The following is an 18679-nucleotide window of genomic DNA, read 5'->3' as shown; positions in this document are numbered from 1 at the left end:
TCAGAGATGGCCCATGGGGTTCGCTGGGTCTGTCAGACCGGGATGAAAAGCGAGATGCATGGACTGCGGATCTGTCATGACAGCAGACGCCTTCTCTTCCTCTCTCCTCCGCAGACACGCTGCCTTTGGGTTCAGGTTCCTCTCTGTGGGATTTAACAAACAATGGGTTAGAGTTTGACTAAATAAAGATACCGAGATGTGTGTAAGTAAGTGGATATTAATCATTTCCATCCCCGCTATGTACTGGCATGTCACCTCTTTTATCTATGGAGAAAATACCTCATGAATTCCTTTTTGGCTGTTGACTTTTATATCACAGTTTAGAGCTTTATAATTAACGTGTATTACAAATCATTGTTGTGGTGAATTAAATGTGGCACAGTGTCTTTCTTTTTGATGCATCCACATGTGACAAAACTCAGAGCTCTTAATAAATGTTTTTTTTTAAGTAATGTATCAAATGATAACATGTAAATAATGTGGCACATAGTGATAGAAAACACAGGAAATGATCACCCTGCCCAAAAGTTCCTCTCTCAGTCTTTCGGCTCATTGCTTTGGTTTTAACTTTAATGTTCTGATTCATTCTCGCTGCTCTCATCAGTTGCTGGCCAACATATTAAGATCAGTTAAAGACGTTAAAGACGAGCTGGTGAACACAGTGGAGGACACTTCAGACTGAAGAGGTCAAAACTCCGGCAACACTTTGCAGTTTACAAAACAACTTTATAACTCATCAGGGTCGTCATCATGATGGCCACAAGCCAAAACACATTGATCTAACAATGAAGTTGCTCTACATATTACATGTGTTGATGGATGTTTCACGTCTTTAGACTTTTTTCTCTTCTCTGTGCATCTTGAATGTAGATGAAGTTGTGCCAGAAACATAACACTGCTTCAGACACTAAGACTGGGCTTTAAGGAGTCTACATATTAGACCTACATTCATCAGGTGGACACACACATGAATCCATAATAATGATAATGTTGCTCAATGACTCTTTATTGTCTTAATGGGCATAATGATAATAAAGGTATGTTAAATAATTTTATGCAAATGCAGTTTTTTGTCATGTCAAATAAATTAATGTGGGTTTAACTTCTACAATAATAAATAAATAAATACAGCAATAAATAATTATAGATGAGTAAATATGATGTTAATATTTCACTCTGGATCAGGTTAGCCAAACTTAAGTTTATGTTCTGTAATATTCTAACTCTTAACCACTAGTTGAGGGTGTCTATCTTCTTTTCACAGTCTGTTACTTATTTGACCCACAGCTCCCCCTGCACAGCTCAACCTGCAGCACTCACCTCTGACTTGTTGTTCCAGGCTGAGGATCACCGCCACGGCCTGGTGCAGCACCAGCAGCTTGGTCTGTGGCTTCTCGCTCTTCAGGTGCAGCTGGCACATGTGACCCAGCTCCTTGAACGCCTCGTTGATGTCCCTCACGCGCAGACGTTCTCTAGCATTGTTGGCCATCCTCCTATCACGCTCACGTTCGGCCTTCTGCTCCGGGCTCAGGTCTTCATCCTCATGGATACTGCAATATTAAGAAAATACGAGAAAACATGAGATGAGCGTGCGCCTAAATGTTTTTTTCTGAATCTATTTCATTTTCAAATTCATCCATGTCAAAGCTTCAGTGGATCAGAGACACACAGGAGGGTTGTGTTGAGTTATATTGTGGATTTCTGTGCCCTCTGCTGGCCACTGAGCTGACATCACGTTATTGTAACTCCTCATCTGATATATTCTCATTTATTCTATTAAAAGTGCTTAAATGGTACATTGTCAACAGGCTCATATACTCAGTCAAGCATTTATAAATTGGTCAATAACCCCTTAGAGCATTTTGTTTTCACTGTAAGAGCTAACTTTCAAAAATATATCCCTTTGTAGTGAGAGGTGGAAAATAATTAAATACATTCATTCAGGTACTGTAATTGGAGATACAGTACTTAAATAATAGGGTACTTACTTGAGTATTTACATTTTGTTGAAATTTTCACTTCACTAACTTTCAGGGGGAAATATTGCAATGTCTCCAACACCATAAAGAATAGATAGAATAAGCCCCACCCCAACCAACTACAACAGTAAAACACTACTTACAGTTTAATGCATCCATAATAATAATCAGTAATAATGATATATAATAATATTATATTTTCAGAGGCTATTTTTCTGCATAACAAACTTTTACTTTTGATAGCTTAAGTACATTTTTCTACTGTTGTACCTCCACTTAGAAGGACAATAACTTGTAATGGAGTTTTTTCATATTGTAGTATTGCATGATGTTATATTTTTGTACAGAATGAGGACCATGGATATTTTTTCCCCTCTCCCTCTCTCTCTCTCCGCATCTCTTTCACTTACATTAGGTGTATATTTTTTAAGGGGATCTTTTAATGTACAGTCTTATCTAGAGGAATGATTACAGCAAGCAAAACCTGCTTCAGTGTTCATACTGTCTGACAACCTCTTGATTGTTCCAACACAGACAACCTAAATACTCCTTCCACCATAATTCATAGCCAATGCAGTTTGTGTCACATTGTGTCATATTTTAAACAATTGTTTTCCTTTATATCATTGCCCCATCGAGTTTGAATTTTTTTTTTAAATCACTAGAAAAAATGTTGCTGCAGGTCACCCACAAATGTCGGCAACAATATCACTCAACTAGATTATGACTGTAGATTAAAAGAAAACATGCACTCGGATATCAGAGCTGATGTCATGAAGAGGTTTGGCCTGAAGGGACCTCTGAAACTAAAGACACCAGGACACACAGTATTTCATCTGAGAGGTTTACTGAAGATGCAGACCAAGATGTACTGTATGCACTGTATCACCAAGCATGGCTTTATAAATACACTGTAAATTCATAAACCAGGTTTATAAATCTGATACAGGAAAACTCTCCACATTTTCTCTTAATTTTGCTTCTGGGGACTAGAGGACAGTGGTAAATGTTTAGTAATACAAGTTAACTGTGGTAGGATACACTAAAAATACTTATTAATCATAATTATATTTATATTTTGTAAGGAATAAGCATCTGTCCCCTTAAATTTTGGGATTTTCTTGATAAACCCATGACCACCATTGCACCTTTCCACCATTTATGTTTTTACCACTGTACTGTACATCAAAGCAGCTGCTCCTGTTCCTCTTTTTTTCCCCTCATTTAATTTACTGCACCTCAATGCAACACGAAGATGAAAAATGAGCCAGAGCTAAAGAGGCTCCCCTGGACACAGCTGTCCTTCACAGCAGGGGGTTTGACAGTATTTTAAATGAGTAAAAACGAATCGCAAGTAATACTTGCTTTTGAGTGAGGGACTCATATTTGGAAATCTACTGATACTATCATTCAATATTTAAGTGCATAAATCTGTAAAAAAAATACCTATAAATGCTACTTCAGTAATGTTTTTTTGTCTCGTTACTATTGCAGATTATTTATCATGTTTCAGCACAAAGGCCTGAATCTGCTTATTCAGCACAATGAGTTTCACACTGTTTTCACACTCAGCAGCTGCTTTTACACACCAAAATATTTTTTTCCTGAAAAGGTGTGATTTTTTTTTTAACCTGAGATGGAAGTATTAAAGCAGTGAGTGTAGTTACCTGTTCCTGGAGCTGTTTTCTCCCTGTGTTTTGTTTTCGCTCTCATCATCTGATCTCTGACTGTCAGAGCTGTGGCTGTGATTGGTGTGCATCATCTCATCTCTCTCTCCACTCTCCATCTTCAGCTCCAGATTAGCCTGGACTCCTAAACCTACAGGGTGCACCAATAACACAACATTTTAAAAAAAAAGCTGCAACAATTATGAATTTGTGACACCTCTTGAGCGTTGATAGTTATAAAATAAGTTAAAAACTAAGTTGTCAAAATTTGTGAAATCAGCGATGGACTTGCCTCTGCCTCCTGCCTGCATTTGATGAAGTGTGGGCCTCGGTCTTACTTGGTACGGGTGGCCATTTTGTGTGCGGCTCTGGAAGGCTGCATGGTTGTTGTTCATAGTGACAGCTTCAACCTTTATGACACACAAAGAAGAGGATGAGATAAGGGTAATATCCAAGCATTAATACCTCTACAGTTCAGCCTCCAGCATATAAGAATTCTTTAAGGTAAACGAAGCCTTGGCTCCATGAATCTTAAAAGACAGTGATCCTGGCTTATTCACATACAGTATACAACTCTTAGATCAACGAATGACAAATAAGTCACAAACCAACATCTGCCCCCTGGTTTCCGACATCACCCTGGGTAGATCTCTCTCGCTCTACAGAATTAATTTAATCTCAGACCATCTTAATCCGTCCCTTAAAACTACTGTATGCTCCCTAAACATACCCCTAATTCTCTTCAGGAATGATTCACTTCTAACCGACATATCATTTGGAAAAATAAAAGTGAGAGAATTTAATACCCCCCTCCCCCAAAGGATTAGACTAAAAACCCGTTTCCCCTGCATATACTTCCACTCCAGCTGGGCTAAAATCCCCTGGTCTGCTGAAAGGGAAACATGCAGGAATGGGAGTGCAGGCGTCTCCCATCACCCCACGGTGGAATTAGAGTCTGCACATACTGTACGCTTTCCATACAAGGCCGACGCGTCACTACTCTGTCCCATTGTGCTCAGTTTCCTATTTCAAGGACAACAACCTTAACATGAGGAAAACATGCAGACGTAGCGAGTGGAAAATTCCTGAAATTGAATACCAGCAGACGCACACACACACGCACACACACAGACATGGCATTTCCACACACGCTGCCCTGTCCTTCCTATCCTTAAATACTTCAAAGTAATGTTTGTTAACCATGGCTGGAGTGTGGCAGGTGAGCGGTAGAGTGCTGGCAGATCCCGGGTGGCCGTGATGGGTCTGGCTCAGCAGGTTGTGGATATCAGAGGGCACGCAGGCTGTGGGGCCGACAGCGTGGTTCCTTAAGACGTGGATCACATCGTCCAATCTGTCCAGACGGTCCTCCACCTGAGACTGAAGACACCAAGAGTCAAAAAGTTAGAATTTGTTACGTTTCTATAGGCCTTTACGATAATCCTGAAAATTGCAAACTTCAGTCTTTTGAGAACAAAACAGAACTGTAGTGAGAATTTGATAAGAAGATTGATACCACACATGTATTTGTATATTAAATATAACATTATAGCCACCAGCTGATTAGCTTAGTTTAGTATTAGGACTGGAAACAGCTAGCCTGGCTCTATCTTTTGGCCTGGCACAGGAACTTCTAGCGGAAACTCCGGGATGTCACTGCACCCATGTGCAAATTGTGCTGCACATAAAACCCTGTGAAACCACAACTTGCAATTTCTACATTTTGTTTTTTTTGTGTTTATTAAACAATCAAGATATTACATGTTAATTAGTGAGCTCTAGAGGTGATGGTGGGCACATTTTGATTAGCTTTGATAGAGAGCGGCAAGCTGTTTTCCTGTGTTTCCAGTTTTTATACTGAGGGAAATGATGACTTGTGAGCTGGGGGAAGATTCATACTGACAGTACAGATATGAGGATGGTATATTAAATATATTCTTTCTAACTCCTACATTGTCTCTCATGAGTTTAAACCATCAGCTATTTATATGTCCATCCATCCTCCCATCCATTATCTCTATATAACATTAATAAAATAAACTTGTGGGCGGTTTTTACCAGTGATATGAGTGAAGACTCATAATGTGGTGAGACTGGTGCCTGTACTGAACCCCGGGGCCACATGTTAGGACCTAGGAATGAGAAAACAAGACAAATAGTCCATGAACGGATTGAAATACACAAAAAATAATAATTTTTCACTCAGAACAGCCCCTATAGGTTTTGTGTTAACAGTTTACCTGTGGGCTCAGCAGCGTTCGGCAGTGGGGATGGAGACCTCACCGGTGTGGACGAGCTGGAGGGGAAGCTGCTGCTGGTGTGATCGGGTGAATAAATCTAGCAGCAGACGTGGAGAGAGCGAGAAGAAGGGGGAGGAGTAGGTCTAAGGCATGGATCATTTTAAAAGCACAACTTGTCATTTCTGCGTTGGGTTTTACAGCTGCTGCCACAGCCTTTGGAGCGGGCTTGTAATCTGAACTAAACTCATCAATTCTGGTCATTTTACTAGTCAGCAGCCAATAAAAAGTCCAGAAGCGTGCGAGTAGCCCTTTGTTAATATGCACTAGCCTGTTACTGGCAGGGAAGAACAACTATTTCCCTTTTGCAGTATACCTCTGGGGCTCTCAGGGCTTGGTTTTATGCACTGGCTTGACTTTTTGAACATAACAGAGCATAGATGAGCTGGTTTAATGGGAGTAAGGTGGTGCATACTTACAGAGGCCAGAGCTTTTCCCAGCGTATCACCTGTCTGTGACCCTCCTGACACATTTCTCTGGCTCCCTGAGAATGAGAACAAAATCAAAAACATATAAATAAAATATGACAGCAATGAACAGAAAAAGAAACCTTCACCTTAAATAAAAAAAGAGAGAAATATTTCTCCATTTCCTCACCTGTGGAGTTGTCTGACGTGTTGATTGAGTGGTTGTGTGACGCTGTGTTGCGGTGAAAAGTGGACATTGGTGGGAGACCCCGGTTCATATCTGCAGGCATCACTGAGTGTGGGGAGTAGTCCTGAGCAGTAAACAAAACACACAGTCAAATCCACAGGGGTTTTAAAAATTGCTACGTTGTCATCTTCTAAAGGTCCCAGAGGTAAAATCTCACCAGGTGACCGTGTGGTGGCTGCAGGCTGCCGTAGCTCCCCGGCTGCGTCTGGTGGGTTGTGGCTGCTCCCAGTGCACCTTCATAGCCCTGCTGGTTCAGCCCATTTACAGCATTCCAGATGTCGGGTGAATTGCTCGTCCCCTCTAAAATGGATAAGTGTATGTTATAGCCTGAACTGGTAAAGCATCTCAAGCAGCCAGACAAGCCATGAATCTCTGTAGTGGCCTCAATGGAAACAATTTCACTGGTTAAACTATAACTAATATTTAATTTACAAACACTGTTTTTTTCCTCATCTTCATTTTGAGTGCTATGTCAGCTTCATAATCACCTGATCAGACTGGACAATGTTACTGAAATACTGCTATATTGTTTTTAAATATATATATATATATATATATATATATATATATATATATATATATATATATATATATATATATATATATAATTGATGTGGAAATGAGCAGAGAGACTCATTGGATATGTCCAGTTTTGAATGGTCTTTAAATACTTTAAATAGAGACATTAACTCTAATTTCAATTTAATATTAGTTCTACTTCTTATGCTGTTGTTTCATTGTTTTTTTTAACCTAAAATGACTAAAATATCTCAGCCACTATTTAATGGATTAGTACCATCAGCCTTTTGTGTACTTTGTTTTTAGTGCTAATTAGAAAATACTAACATGACAAACTAAGATGGTTTACAAGGCAATAATGGATTTAGTACAATAATTGGCTCTGTGCAATAATGAACTGTGTATGACTTCCGTGTCTCGTGTGTGTACTAGTGTTATTTTATATTTTTATGCTGCAATTGAACTCCTCAAACAGAGTTTCACTGTATACTTGCAATGACGATAAAGAGCTATCTATTTTTCTTTTTTAAAGTTAAGAATTATACCTCCTTAAAAGACCAGTGTGGAGGATTTAGTGGATTTAGCGGTGAGCATCGTAACCAAATGAATACCCTGACCCTCCCCCTCTAAGCATGTAGGATGACCTACAGTGGCCACGCTAAAACCTGTGGAAAATAAGAAAGGCCCTATCTCAAACCAATGTTCAATTAATATTATAATGTTTATAATATAATACATATGTATCAATAGTATTACATTTCTGTCCAGTCTATTCCACTAGATGCCACTAAATCTTACACACTGCACCTTTAACATTAGCATGTTAGCACTGTTGTTGTAAGTGTCTTAGCATGCTGACATTAGCATTTGTCTCAAAGCCCCCATGAGCATGACAGGCTTATGGTGGAGTTTTTCTTGTTGTTTTTATTTTATTGATATTAGGTGTGGTGTAGTGTTTATTTCTTATATTTTGTAGTCAGACTTCTTTAAGGTGGGATAATTGTAATTTACATGATTTTATGGATGAATAAACTGAGCCATGACCTTGAGCATACACTTGGAAAAGGCTGACATGACTTCAGAACATTTCATTGTTCCCCCTTTATAAATCTAAGCAGAAAAGGCAGGTCATTGGTGTGTTCACACAGTTATTTGATTAAACTTCAACTCAATGACTGTTTTGGGATATCATTAAACTCATATTATTAGTAAATGTCCTTGGAGCTCCACCTTACTAAATGGGCTATGCAAAATGTTATATTAGAGTGTCGCTCTGCATGGTAATGGATGGTCATGTTCATTTTGGATGGTTTGAGCTTACCAAAGAACGTGCTTGCAAACACATTACTGGGGGGCTTGTTGGATGGGTGTGAGGATGAGTTCTGGTTGATGTCGTCATTACTGGGAGACTGCCCATAAACCTGTTGGAAAACAAGTTTCAACCATAAAATAAAGTACATCGAATAATGATTTTCCTTCCATTCATATCACTCAAACTAATCTTACTGACACAGACGCATGAATACTGTGAGCGCAAGCTGAAGCAACAGCATTATGAAAACAAAGCAGAGCGCTGATGCACACTTAGAGCTATTGCGATAATCCATAAGCTGCAGATCCATGCACCTCCTCATCCGGATTTAGGAACCATTCACCATGAGAAATCCCTTCCCTAATCATGATCAGGTTCTGCTGGCTTCAGAAGACTGGGATACAATTCCCTCTCAAATAAAATTGAATAACAGGCCTTCTCACGCTTTGTCCTCAGAAAGAAACCTGGAACTGAGTCTTAACCCTAACAGGACAACACTGGTATGAGAGATGGTTTATTGTAAATAGTAAACAGATCTAAGAAACCTTCTGCTAATGTGTGCTTTTTCTTATAATTGTAAAAAGCACAGGCCTACAAAGTGCACATATGCACACAAAACACACTAACACATGCTCACTCACTCAAACACACCAAGAGGTCTGGGCTGCACCTGCACCTCCCTCGATTGCTTTGATGTGCCCCAGGAAATGAAAATAAACCTCCCTGCGCAGCATCAATGGGGTGTCAGTTACCCGGACGACAAGTTCTGTAAAGCAGGCTATTAAAGACTCTCTTGAGTATGCTCATGCAAGCACACTCACATAAGCACACACACGCATACACACAAAGGCACACACACTTAAGTATGTACACACACACACACACACACACACATACACACACACACACACACACAGCCGTGACCCTGGCTGGCATGAGTCCCATGGTGATTGTGGGCTAGGCCAAACAGAGGAGCCCCTGCCGACACTGGGCCCGTCTGAGCCGCCATGGGCAGCATATGGCGGAGGATAAAGCCAATTGTCCTCCTTACCATCAGCATAGCAGGCGACCCGTTAATAATGGTCACACCCCCGCCCCAGCACGCCCTCTCTGGCCCCCACTGGAGAGGGGCCGTCACCATGGCATCCTCTTTTAGCATAGCATTGATTTAGGAACCATCAATCATGGCATCACAAATGATAAGAAACTTTTTTTTCAGCAAATAAAGACCACAATGAAGAGAGGAATACTAATTAAAAACAAAAACTACCATAGACTTGAAAGAATCAGTGCGTGTGAGTGCATTAGTGTCCTTTCTGCAAATCTATCAGACATATTTCCAAAGTTATTTTAATCTTAAGTGCATATAAATCAGCACACAAAGAACAAACAGGTACACTATCTTCCCACTGTAAAAACACAGATTTATCAGGTTAGATCAGTGAAATATCAACTTGCTATTCAGGGCCTATGCTGTGCTCCACCATAGCCAACTCCAGCCACATGCAACCAATTTTCTGCCTCTGTGATCCACGATGTCTGGATATGGTTAGTCTCACAGAGATCAAAGCTGCCTTTGATAATGGCTGCAGTGGTGGAGGGACTGCTCTAACATAGCGGGGTTAAATCAAATAGAAATAGCAGCAATCTGCTTCATGTCAAGATGTTTTCTGCTGCGAGGCTTGACTACATGGTGCTCAGCCAACAGGAAGCACAAGTCTCCCCGGTGCATTTTAAACAACATAAAAACCACAAGTGAGGCGTTATAGTGTTTACTAAGTGGATGCTAACATTATTGCGGGTGTCATGCATGACAAGTTGGAATTTGGGTTGACACAATGTTGAATTAATGTGTGAAATCCCATGAAGAATTGCAAGAGATGCAGTTAATGGGAATCCCTTGAACATACAAACAAGTGACGAAAAAGAAGCCTACAGAGTGATCTTTCACACATGAGCAACAATTATTGTATAAACTCCACAAAGATGCTCAAATTAAGTTTAGAGATACAGAAACTCAATAAGACACTGACAATGACAATTAGAGCAGCACAAACTAAGGACATGACACCTTCGAAACTATGTTAAACCTTTGCCTCTCACTCACACACACACACACACACACACACACACACACACACACACACACACATACACATACACACACACATACACACATAACACAACATAACATGCATTAAAACAAATAAAATACAAATGAAATAAAACTATTTCCCTCCACCTCTAAAGTCCCTCACTAAACAGATATCACATAAATGAGACAACGTTAAGTGATAATACTCCTAACTTTTATACAGGTTGCAAAGGTAAATGCATCACCTGCTGCTAAAAGGTTTGGATCACATCTGTCAGATAGATTGTTCAATCACTGTGGACACATAAAGCTGGAAACTCCTGATGAATTATATAAGTCAACAAGCAAACAGAACATCTGAGCAGCAGCATCACTAAACACACTGACAGTGTCACATCTCCTCTGGAAAATGAGACAAGATAAACATAAGACATGTACTCACTGGTTTCATGTTGTAGCAATACATCAATGAGTTGTTGCCTGTTCCAGAGACAGGATGAGTGCAGTACATAACTCTGTCTGGTTCAGTGCAAGATTCCAGGCTCACAATACAGCCCACACACAGCTCGTCAGTCCGTCTCTCTACTCATGTGTATATAGTCCACATGCACTCCTTCCCCTAACCTACCCCTGCTGGTCATGCAGCTACCCGCAGACAACTTATGCAAATAAGGGCTGGACCATTCCTGGTAGCAGGGAGGGGTGGCCAAGGGTTGATGCTATTACTGTAGTTCATGCCTGGTCCAGGATATTATGAGCATCTTTTTTTTCTTCTTTTTTTTTTATTAGAACAAATTCTATCAAGAAAGAAATACACAGTTTGGTTGTAGTGTTTGGTGTTTACTGTGTGTTGACTGTCAAGGAATGCAAAATGTCATCATGAAAATAACTGAAACTTGTACTAATGAGGGAATTCCCCTCCCACACATGACCAACCGATCTCACCTTAACCACAGCACAGAAAGGTACCATCAGTGAGGGCTACACATTTTATTGCTCAGGTGTCTTCCTATTCCTATGTCATCAGTGTAAAATCATACACAAGCAAGTCCAGAAAGCCCTCCTCAAGGACCAGAGAGTAGCAGTGACAACATGAAGATTAACTCCTGTTAGACAGGTAAAGGTTTCCAGTAAACAGGGGATACCACACCCCTGTCTGACCCACATTTACAAATAGAACCAAGACTTACTTTGCGTGGCACGTGTGGCATCGCAAGCTCCTCCAGCGGCTGGGTTAATGGTTATTTATACAGTAGTCTGTCTGACCTACTAACGAATAACAGTTTAGTAGTCAGACCACCTGCGTCAGGTAAAGATCCGCAGACTGTCTGCTGCCCTTTGACTTAAATGTACACTGACCAACTGTATATAACGAGCCACTCACAGTCATGAAGTCATGATTGCTGGGTTATTCACAGATTTTACTATTGGAGAGCAAACTACCTAAAATACGTTAAAATGTCTTTTGAAAATCTTCAGCAGTCAGAATGGAGGATGTGTCAACACTATATCTGTTGTATGTTACATTAGGGTTAGGGTTAGTTGGTGTGGTGCACAGACCTGCAGGGTGGCACACTGTTCTGGCAACCATTTAATTTACAGGATAGAATCCAATCAAATAGTTCCCACTAAGTCTTTATGTTGAACACATTGTCTTACTTCCAGGCCTGTGTTTACGCACGAGCTGCAGAAGACAGTCTGTGCTTTGGAATCTTTCCATAACATCTATTCTTATTTCAGTGTCCGCTGTGGTTGCCAGCCTATTGCTTTTAATGCATAGGTGATGTTCAGTCAAAATTGTCATGATATATTTGTTTAAATGTCTTTTTTAATCACTTTTTAATATAAAGGACCATCCATTCTTAAAAATGAGTGAAATTGTTCTTATTTATTTATTAATAAGCAATAGGTCCACAATGGGGCAACTACAGTTTTCACCGTGGGAAGAAACTGCAGCCTGATCTTGCTGATCTTGCTCAGTCTGAAGGTGAACTGTGCCGTCTGCACAGTTTCCTTAAAGTCAGAGTATAATCCTGACAAGCCACGCTAGTGTTAACTGGGTTACGAGGTCAGTCTCTTCATCTTCATCAGAACAATCGTTTCTTGATTTTTCTTTCTTTAGACGGAAAAGTATCCTTAGATCGCTTTTCATTGAGTTAAATAGGTTGAAATAAAATGCTCTCAAAAAACAAACAATGTAAAACAAAATTCAGGATTCTTTTTTTTTTTTTTTTTACAAATAATCCAGGAACACCAGCAGCCACTGAGTGACCTTTTCCACTGACAGAGATCACTTCTCCTCTCTGACACACTAAGCGTGCATACACACACGCATCTTGGGTAAATGATCCAAGACCAAATATATACTGTCCCTTAACCCTGAACTTTGCATCAATCTTACTTAATTGCAGTCTTGTCAGGAGTGCGATTATTCAAACAGGTAATGCAAATGTTAATGAGTTCAAATTTGCATATCTTTATTTTCCCATGGTTGAAATGTCATTGTTTATGACGCTCTACAATGAAGAATGTCAGTCCTGATGGCCCCCTGATACGTTGTCGGCCATTAAGAGGCCAAAAAAAGAGCAACTGAAGGGGATGGAAGGGAAATAAATAAGGAGGCACGCTCAAAAGAAGAGAAAAAGAAAATTAAGACTTATACATGCAAATAGATAAAAACTCATTTACACAATCAAACCATCATTGCAGTCCCCAGTAATCAAATTCAATTTCAATGAATATATTAGCAAGGGGCTGAAATGATGTAAAGAAAAAAATATAACATCCAGAAAAATTCTGATGTGACCAGAAAAATAAGAAAAGAAAAATATACCTCTTTGCTGGTTAAAGTCATGGTTGTCCTTTTACTGTACGACATGCTGTTGTGCATACTATGCCTGCAAACACACATTTCAAGTGTTGTTGGCATATTGCTCTTCGTCATGCGCCTGATTTGACATGGCTTAAATAACTATCTTCCTGCCAGTGATTGGCATTCACACAAGAAGGGGTGAGTGGGACTGGGGAGCAGATGGTGACATTCCACATGACCAAACTGATCAATCAGCATGCTGGGACGCAGGTGCAGCACAGGCGGGCAGCACCACACCATCTATTTCACCATCTACGGGGCACAAACACATGGGCACCAATCGTGGCACCCTGAGGGGCTGCATGCTCCTCTGTCCCGCTGTGCCAAGGTTGATGACATCAGAATTTCCCATCCGCTCTTCCACAGGACGCCAAGAAAAAGAAGGAGGGGGGAAAAAAATGCTGTATAAAATCTGCAATAACGGCCTGGCCTGAGATAGTTGTGTAAGTGACGTAAAAGCCAGGGACTCCCATATTTCACTCTGAACTGATAAACCAGGAGAAGAAGTAGAGAAACGTACGGACACATTTTGGTCTGGAGAGAGTGTTATTGTTTGTGTTTGATAAAAGCATTTAAAGGATAAAACGACTAAAAATATGCCTTTTCTGTTTTCCCATCTCAGCATTTAGGTTTAGCTTAAACAAAACATTCTCACTTTAAGGGTTTTAACTACTTTCCATTATTCTGCTGATCATTTCCTTGATTAAAAAAAGTCAGAAAATTGTGAAAAATGCTCATTATATCAATTGTTTTGTCCAAAAAACACAAAGATATTATATTTTCTATCATGAAATAATGAAAACACATTATCAAATTAGTTGGCAATTAATTTTCTGTCAATTGACCAATCCACTATTTGTTGCTACACTAGTTTATTTTCCTCCAACAACAAATATCTTGGATTAGCACTTGAGTACTTAAATTGGAAGTAGGTTACCTTCAACAGTAGTAGAGATAAAAATAGCTTGGTTTATACTGTGTGTTAACCATATAATGTCACTGTGATGTGATTATGTCTGGATTTACACAATCCTGACCCTTGTATAAAATTAAAGTTGGCATGTTTTAAATTTCAAGACCACCAGCACCACTTCAGGGCAAATGGGCCTGCTAAACGTGTGCAGAAGACAACGGGGTGGATGTGGTGTTTGATACCTGCTGGCGTGACTCTGTGCTGAGGATCTACTGTATCTTCAGGATAAGACCTGGACACAGCAAGCTGATCTTGTAGTCTGGGTGCTTTAAGAAGTGGGGGTTGTAAGAGGATTGGAGCAGCCATGGAGTTCACGTGAGAGCTAGACTCACCGACCACAGCACCACGTTGACCTCACTGTCCCACATTCGCCAGCTACCTACAGCACGAGGGAGGAGAGGATGGGTGGCTTCAGGTCACTGTCAGGCTGACACGTGACCTGCTTGATTTCTGGAAAAAAACGTCCCATGAAATCAAAACACTAGAAAAAACAAAAGGAGTGTTTAGGGCAATAAAATAAGGCACATGTTCAGTAAAAATCCATGCATTACAACGCACCTACAACACTTAAAGCTGCAATATACAACAAAAGCTACAGTACACCAGATGGCCTTTGCTACTTTTGTCTTTAAACACCTCACTATCATTTATCTTAAGTGTTCAATGTTTGCTTTTTATAGTTTTTCTAAAAAAATAACGAGATTATTTGTAAAATCCCAAGAACCAACTCATGAAGGCAGGCAACAGCCCCAGCAGTAAGCTGCACTGAGGAGACATAGTGAGGTGTTACCATCATATGATACAACCACAAAAATGGCAGCAACTTCGGTGGAGGAGGAGTGTTGTCTAAATCTTAACATTTGGAGGAATGAGCAAGGGCAAAGACTGCTGAGATGAGACCTCCCAACCCAAATCAGAAGTGACAGGAGATTGACAGTAAAATAAATCAGTCAAGAATAGCCAGCAACTGAAGGTCAAAAATAGAGTGAGAAAACAATGACTAACAAGGAAACAACATTTTCTTGAGATTTAGATGAAGTGTCACTGCTCCACACCTCCGGTGTTGTTAACAAGTCAGCAAATGACAACGTTTGATGGATGTGTGTGAAGCATTATAGAAATCATCATCATTATTCAACTATATGCATGTTCAGTGTATACATGTGAAAAATACCCACATACATCTCCTCACACCTCACTAAATGAATAATCTAACTGTGTAACTCACAAGGCTATTTTACTCCTAATCATAGCTTTAAGGTGTGAGGCCAGAGCAAATATACACATTTCATCAGTTTATTCACTTGTATGAGTTATGGATTTATGTTTTATTTGAATGTCACACACATAGATGTGCTAAACTCACCAACAAAATACATTCCTCACACAAGCTAAAAGGAAGAGTAGAATATAAAATACATCAAACATAACATATAATATTAATCTTTTGCTCCCCGCTAACCTTGTGCCTCATCTCACATGGCTTACTCATCATGTGTTCAATTTTTTTGCACCCCAGGAATCAGCTCATATCTGCTCTACATGACTCCTTATTTGTTTATGATGCTCTGGAAGCACTTCACTGTTGTCAAAGATCTGACCAACATCAACACAGCTAAATGTACTGTATGCACGGCTGTGATTAAAAAACCTTTCATCACACAGGCTGATTGAATTCAAGGTGTTTTTTAAAAAGTGAAATGTTCTCAGAATCAAACTTTTTTTTCCTAAAATGCATAACAGTGCGACCACAATACCAAAACCTAAACTCCAGTGACTTCACTCTTGATACGCTGCTGCTCTCCTTAATCAAACAATCTGAGTTCACTCCTAAATTGTCATATTTAAATACTGACTCATAGAATAATATATTTCATTTGTATAATCTATATTAAATCCATTGTTCTAGTAAAAAACAAAACACACATTTAGGGCGATGTCAGTCAGAAAGTGCTCTATTGTTAATACTTTTCAAAAACTTTATCAATCATGTTGCTCATTTCCTGTCACCTGTCCTGTATTGCTATCTATTAAAGTCCTCCTATTTATCTCATTGCATTGTATAAGGTCAAATTATAGCTTCATCATGATCAGTGAAGACTGATATTAGCCGATTATCAATTAATCATGATGGCAAAACTTTTGTGTAAGGCCCAGGCAAGCTTTTCACAGTTGTGTAACACAGCTATCCAAAACAAACTTTAAAAAATGAAACGCTCATGAAGACAATGTGTGGCGTCTCCCTGAGGTGGGAGTAGGTCATGCCGCTGAGTGACATCACTTAAACCTGTTTGTGATTGGAGGGTGTCACAACTGAACCTGTTCTTCTTAACCTCCTGCAGGGACATGTCTGCAATCGAGCGCTCAGTTCTTAACATAGATAAGGAAACCAACCGGCAGTCTGCAATTTTAAGTAGGCCTAAATAGACCCTGATGTCTGACCTGTAGAGTCCCAAACACACATGAGGGATCAAACCAAGCAACCACAGACAGACAGACACCCAGCAGCAATATTCCTATTATTTCACCATGTTTGTGTTATTTTTATCTTAACAGGTATGATGACAGACAAGCTTACTGGTGGGTGCATGCCCTTTCCATGTCTGTGAGTCTATTGCTGTCTTGCATTATGTTTCATGACCATGGTGTCAGTGGAGCAGTGGAGTAACTTTACCTGTTTCCATCAACAGATGGCAGTATAAAATAAGTCATGATGAAATTATTTATTTAGGTCTTGTTTTTCTTGACCTGGTGACTTCATTTTTTCTAAAATTCACACGAAATTTTTCACGTTTTGGGATCTTTAAGTCATTTTTAAAAATAGTTCGTAGCTCATAATATCCATGATAATCAAATATATTCGACACGTGTGCAATGAATGTGATTTATAGCATGAGATGTGACATAATGGGAGGTTATATTTATATCTGGTGCAGACAGTCACATTTGAATTCATCGTCTCTCTGGTTATTTTTTTCCGCCAACTGTGTCTCAGATTACAGCCGAAGTAAAAAATAGTCAACTGTGTGATGAGCAAAGAAAATCTTGAGACAATCTGTCTGTGTGGCCTCTCCTGGTGTTTCAACATGTTCTCACCGAGAGCCTGATCAGATAATCGATCGATTAAAAATAACTAAACATATTGGTTGATGTGGGGATCAATTCACACGCTGGTAAATGACCGGTTTATATGGTGAGGTGATATCATCCTGGCTGTTTACCCGTCATTGTCACTATCTGATCAAACAGCTTCCTGCAGCAGCGCCGCCGCCGGCTGACAGCAGAACTACAGCGAACCAATCAGCGTCAAGTGAGCCTAAATTAAGACATCGTTTCCGGTCAGGCTTTTCACAATAATATTTCACATTCACACGCTGAACTGTGGACAAGGATGCAAGTGCAGCACTGTGCAGATGTTTTAGATTCTTATCCATGAAACACAAAACCATCTGATACACAATTGTTAGGTGTAGTATGTTTTCTGTGTTGGGCAGTGTTGGTGTATATTTTTAATGTCTTCATGATATGATGTGTATTGCTTGTATTTCTTAATGGCAGTTTGATGATTATGACCTCTCAAGTCCATCAGTAGGATTGACTTAAGAATTCAACAGTCGTGTGGTCTGTGGGATGAAGCTGTCTCTGAGTGTAGACTGAATTGAATTGAATTGAACTGACTTTTTGTCCACCTCAGTGGAAATGTGTCTTTGGCTTCCTTCAATACATTAAATAAAAGTTAAGTCCACTTACCTCAAAATGTTATGTCTCTGTGCTCAATAAAAATCTTTTCAAAGTTGTTGAGTTTAAGCTTACAAGCGTGATAGGTGACATCACAACTAGTATGAAGCCAGTTCTGGTCCAATATTCAACTTACAAAAGTGTGATGTGGCGCCCAGGGGATACAAACTGAAAATGGACTTTATAGTGATGGACAAAACATATTTTGCACTGTAGTTAAACTTTATAAATGAACAATATTTAAATATTCATCAAAAATAGGAAAACAACAACACAGCAGAGCATGTCTGAACGGGAGTTTTAAAGTCCTTGTCCACTCAAAAATGTGTTTAAGAGTATTTTGGGGACAGAAGAGAGATGACAAGAATGGCCATGGACAGTGAGATAATGAGGTAATATGGCATACATCTTTACTTACCGGGATGCACCGATTCTGGACCTTACATTTTTTTCTTTTCTTTTTTTGGGAGGAAAAATCATAGGTTAATAGATACATAGCTATTATTAAAACAAGTATGGTATTATATCTTTCAATATATAAAGGCAAAATTATTCTGCACAGTGAAACTCAAACAT

The 18679-nt window shown here is 39.6% G+C and overlaps 1 protein-coding gene across 1 annotated transcript; it reads right to left on the bottom strand.

The window, feature by feature from the left end:
• LOC128358832 (transcription factor 12-like) lies at positions 1-11031 on the bottom strand. The gene is made up of 12 exons (XM_053319226.1): positions 10963-11031; positions 8435-8534; positions 6752-6894; positions 6538-6658; positions 6360-6430; positions 5884-5980; positions 5702-5775; positions 4847-5023; positions 3945-4056; positions 3647-3791; positions 1321-1550; positions 1-143 (listed from the first exon to the last, which is right to left on the bottom strand). The coding sequence occupies exons 1-12, from the start codon at positions 11029-11031 to the stop codon at positions 1-3; spliced, it is 1482 nt and encodes a 493-aa protein (XP_053175201.1).
• Positions 11032-18679: the final 7648 nt, after the last annotated feature.

Source organism: Scomber japonicus, chromosome 5 (assembly GCF_027409825.1).
Source record: "Scomber japonicus isolate fScoJap1 chromosome 5, fScoJap1.pri, whole genome shotgun sequence".
NCBI classification, from domain to species: Eukaryota; Metazoa; Chordata; class Actinopteri; order Scombriformes; family Scombridae; genus Scomber; species Scomber japonicus.
The sequence above is the reverse complement of the archived record's forward strand: the minus strand, read 5'-3'. Positions and strand labels throughout refer to the sequence as shown.

Bases quoted from the DNA above. Each gene is read 5' to 3' on its own strand.
- LOC128358832 (XM_053319226.1), bottom strand. From the start codon at position 11,031: ATGTACTGCACTCATCCTGTCTCTGGAACAGGCAACAACTCATTGATG. The intron at 8,535-10,962 runs GTGAGTACATGT...GTTTTCCAACAG, and splicing joins ATTGCTACAACATGAAACCA to GTTTATGGGCAGTCTCCCAG. The intron at 3,792-3,944 runs GCAGAGGCAAGT...CTGTAGGTTTAG, and splicing joins TCATCAAATGCAGGCAGGAG to GAGTCCAGGCTAATCTGGAG.